The sequence below is a fragment of the Juglans regia genome, chromosome 15 (assembly GCF_001411555.2).
Source record: "Juglans regia cultivar Chandler chromosome 15, Walnut 2.0, whole genome shotgun sequence".
Classification (NCBI taxonomy): Eukaryota; Viridiplantae; Streptophyta; class Magnoliopsida; order Fagales; family Juglandaceae; genus Juglans; species Juglans regia.
Window position 1 is genome coordinate 12,683,507 of NC_049915.1, and position 4,199 is coordinate 12,687,705.

Sequence of the window (4,199 nt, forward strand, 5' to 3'; positions counted from 1 at the left end):
TAAAAACTCAAGTCAACAAAAAGTTTTAGTATTTTTTATGAAATGGCAATTACCTTGGTTGGTTGTAAAATGGATTGTTCTGTTAAATAGTTGTAGAACATAAAGGGAATGCTGTCCTTTGCTCATCTTTGTACTAACGGCTAATGCAGATTTGCATTCTATGTTTGTATAAATTCAGTTAGAAAATCAAAATGGAAGAACTTCACCAAAAGAAAAATTTTCAAAACATTGATTACAACAATTGCAATGGTTTTCTACTAACAAATATACAACCTTGAGGATAGTTGCACTGTGATGGGGACAAAAGGGAATTGAGAAGAAAGAATCACAACTTGTCATTTTCTCATACTAGTCCAAGGCAATCTAGAACTTCACCCATATTTTTGTAGTCCAATGACAAAGAGTATGATGGTATAGTTTGCTCTTCTAGCCTGCTTCTTCTGCAATTTGTGATGGCAGAGCCTTCTGATGACCACTGCCTGGGGATATGATTGGCCTGGGAACTTGAGAACTGGTTATTGGCTTCTGCAACGGCTTTAAAGAAGCCAAGATCTCAGCAAACGTGGGTCTCAATTTGTAAGAAATGAGTAATTCCCCGCGTCATGTTAAGAATTCAAGGGATGGACAATTGACAACTTCCAAGTTCACAAGAAGAGATGTGATGCCACTACTTCAAGTACAGTTGTTTGTATCATTATCATCATCCTCCACCAAATTCCTCATACTCTTGCAGTCCCATATATGTAGCTGCTTTAAAGTTGGAGGCAGATGGCTTCTTGCAAAATGCACAATTTCTGATATCCATAGACTGAAGACACGTGTTGTTGTACATCAATGCCTTGGGTAATGATGGTATACTCGGCTGGAGACGCTCTTGATCAACTCCTTGAGATGACGCAAGAATGAGAGATGTGGTAGTGATCCCTTGTTGTCTGACCACAAATCCGCCAGCTCCTCACAGTTTATAATACTTAACCATTCTGACTTTGCCAGCCCTTCCATATCAAGCCCTTCATTTGAAATTGGTGAAAGTGATCTGGAGAATTTGATTGATTTGAATGTAACCTTGCTTCCACACACCACCCCTTCCATATCAAGCACTTCGGAGTCCTCAATGTTAAATTTGCATTTATCTGGAAAGCATGAAAGTGAGACCACCAATTGCGCACAATCATTTATCACAACTTTGTTTAGTAAAGGAAGGTTGTTCGGTAACTTCCCTAATAGCTTCGGACACTTATGAAGGAAAAGCTCACGTAGATTTGGGAATTCTTCACAAGGACTCCAATTCTTCCACTCCTCCATGTCATGGAAATGCAAAGTCTCTAAATTACTGCCACAAAATTCAGAACCAACACTCTTCACATTAGCCATGCCCTCAATCGAAAGATTTTTTAGTGATGGCACATATTGCCCCAATGGAGGTAATGATGTGCAGTTGTAACAATTTTCTAATCTCAATGAGACCATATGAGGAAATGAAGGAGATGTTAACCAATTAGGAAATCTTGTACCACCATAGTTAATTATAACCAGCTTCATCAGAGCATCGTGAGGCTGTAGCCCATTTAGTACCTCTAGTTCACTTGTCGTGTGTTTTGACTCATCAATGTATTTACTCCATTCCAACCACAACGCACTAATTTTAGTCTTTTTAATTAATTCAGCATCCTTTGCATCCTTCGATTCAATCATATTCTCTAATCTTGAAATGCAGAGTGTCCCTCGGAGATGCTTCAAAGGTCCGAGCTCCTTTATTCCAGAGCAACTGTCTTTTCCCAGAACTAGATTAGATAGTGTTTGAAGACAAGTTAGTTTACCTATTTGCATAGGCATTCCTTCCAAACTATTTGCATGTTCAATGTTGAGGTGGCGCAAGTTGACCAAGTTTCGAAACATTAAAGGTAATTTCTTTAGACAAATACAGCTCTCCAACAACAATGTTTGTAAATTGTAGAGACTAGTTATTGATTCTGGCAGGTCTCTAATTCGAGTTTGGGAAAGGTCAAGGTACCGTAGATGCTTCAAATCACCAATAGAATCCGATAGCTCCATTATGTTGTATCCGTTGAAAGATAACACCCTTAAAGAATGTAATCTTGGAACCAATTTGAAATGAACATGATGAGCCAAATAGCAATAACCTGGATTTGGTAGCATGAGAGGTAAGAATGTACGTAAACTTGTGAATTTAGAAAATACCTCAAACTTTTTAGTTATATCATAGTAGCTTCCCAAATAAGATGAGTGGCGTGCCTTTATAGGAATATTCTCATGCTTATTACCTCCAACCCTATCTTCCATTCTAAAGCACGTATTGCCTGCAACCGACTGAGCCAAATCATTGATGAGGTCATGCATCACAAATTGTGATTCATTAATACGTGATTGTTGGAAAAATGACCTTGACAACAGATTGCAAAAATATTTGGAACCCAAATCTTCCATTTCCTCTTCATCTTGTAGGGGTTTAATTAGACCTTCTGCCATCCATAATAGAACCACCTCCTTTTCCTCAAATTTATAGTCCTTTGGTAGTATTGAGCAGTATGCAAAGCACCTCTTTAAATGTGAAGGGAGATTGTCATAGCTTACCATAAGAGAGGAAGGAATTCCACTTTCTTCCATTGAAATATCCCATATCTTATTCTTCAAAACCTTTTCCCACTCATTGTAGTCTTCATGTTTACTGCGTAAGACTCCTCCAATAGTTTTCACTGCCAATGGCAAGCCTTTACACCTACTAACAATTTTCTCACCAATATCTTTAAGGTTTTGATGGGCACTGAAGTCTCTTGCATCCAATGCATGTTGGGTAAATATGGACAAACAAGCTTCATTTGACAACCCCTCCAACTGAAAAGGCTCAACTTCCTTGTTTCGCATTAGTGAGGAGACTTTCTGGATACGAGTTGTGACAATAATACTACTTCTCGGAGCCCCTACTTCAAAAGGAGCACGTAGGAGAGTCCAATCATAGTAGTTCTCATTCCAAACATCATCAATAATTACTAGAAACCTTTTCCCAAGTAGTTTCTCCTTCAATTTGACTTGCAACCAATTTAGATCTTTGCCATCACAGTTTTTCGAGGTCAAAGATTGTAAAATTGTTTTTGTAATTGTAGCAACATCAAAATCTTCTGAAACATAAGCCCATGCTTTCAGATTGAAAAAGCTCTCCACTTTTTGATCATTGTATATCAGTTGCGCCAATGTTGTCTTTCCAATACCCCCCATACCAACTATAGGTATCACATTGGGTACTTTATTCGAAGCATCACTATGCTTTTCACTGACCAATAATTGAAGTACAGCCCCTTTGACTTCCTCCCTACCGTATATGTGACCTTTAGTCACCACGGAAGTTGAGGGAGGTCTCTCTCTTCTTTTGTTTGGCCTCGGACTAACATTTTCCTTCAAATTAAGTTGATCTTTTTGTGTCATGAGATCATAAAATCTTGTATTCATTTTCTCTATCTTTGAGCCCAGCCTAAACTTGATCTTAATAGCACTTGGAGTTAAACTAGTACAACAAGCAGGGACGAGATTTCGTACCATACTAGCGCTAGCCTGACTTTCAGCAGCCATCAACTTGTGTTGCAAAGCTTCTATGGCAAACTCATCAAGTATATCTTCCACATCGTAGGCCAAGTCTCTTAGTTCATCAAGCCAAGCTTTCACTGTCTTTTTAGTTTGTTGCTTCTCATCTGCATCATCAAGCACCTCTCGAATTCTTTCCATGGTTTTGCCCCACTTGTCCAGCTGTTTTCGAAGTCCCTCTTGACGAGCAAATTTCAGCAACTCGGGAGATGCCAGTCGGTGAAACAACACTTGAAGGAATGCAGAAAGAAGGAGCTCGGCCATTGTTTTCGCCGGAGAAAGGAAACGAATTAAGGAGAAAGTAGGCAAATTAAAAAACAATGTTTTAGGTCTTTTTTGTTTTCGTGAGAGAAAAGAAGAAAGCAAGACTACTGCGAGAATCCAAATTTTTGACTTTGTTGTCATAGGAACGTGGGTGGAACTTGCTGGCTTCTTTCTCATGTGTATTTATGCTTTTTATCTTTACGTGATGATTCTTCTTTCTTTTATTTGGTTCAGTCACGTGGTGCATCGACCACCACAAATTCAATCAACTTGCCGTCATTTAAGTCAATCTCATGGTATGGAATACCTACTCCACCACATGAGTACTTGGCCAC

At 38.9% G+C, this 4,199-nt stretch overlaps 1 protein-coding gene across 1 annotated transcript; it reads right to left on the bottom strand.

The window, feature by feature from the left end:
* Nucleotides 1–207: 207 nt before the first annotated feature.
* On the bottom strand, nucleotides 208–3,985 carry LOC109012202 (putative disease resistance RPP13-like protein 1). The gene is made up of 2 exons (XM_035685723.1): nucleotides 2,286–3,985; nucleotides 208–2,144 (listed from the first exon to the last, which is right to left on the bottom strand). The coding sequence occupies exons 1-2, from the start codon at nucleotides 3,862–3,864 to the stop codon at nucleotides 832–834; spliced, it is 2,892 nt and encodes a 963-aa protein (XP_035541616.1). The 5' UTR covers nucleotides 3,865–3,985; the 3' UTR covers nucleotides 208–831.
* Between the last annotated feature and the right edge of the window lie 214 nt (nucleotides 3,986–4,199).

Excerpts from the sequence above, each read along its gene's own strand:
- LOC109012202 (XM_035685723.1), bottom strand. The coding sequence starts at position 3,864 with ATGGCCGAGCTCCTTCTTTCTGCATTCCTTCAAGTGTTGTTTCACCGA. Across the intron at positions 2,145-2,285 it reads AATGGAAGATAGGGTTGGAG|GTTATTGCTATTTGGCTCAT; the intron begins GTAATAAGCATG and ends TACCAAATCCAG.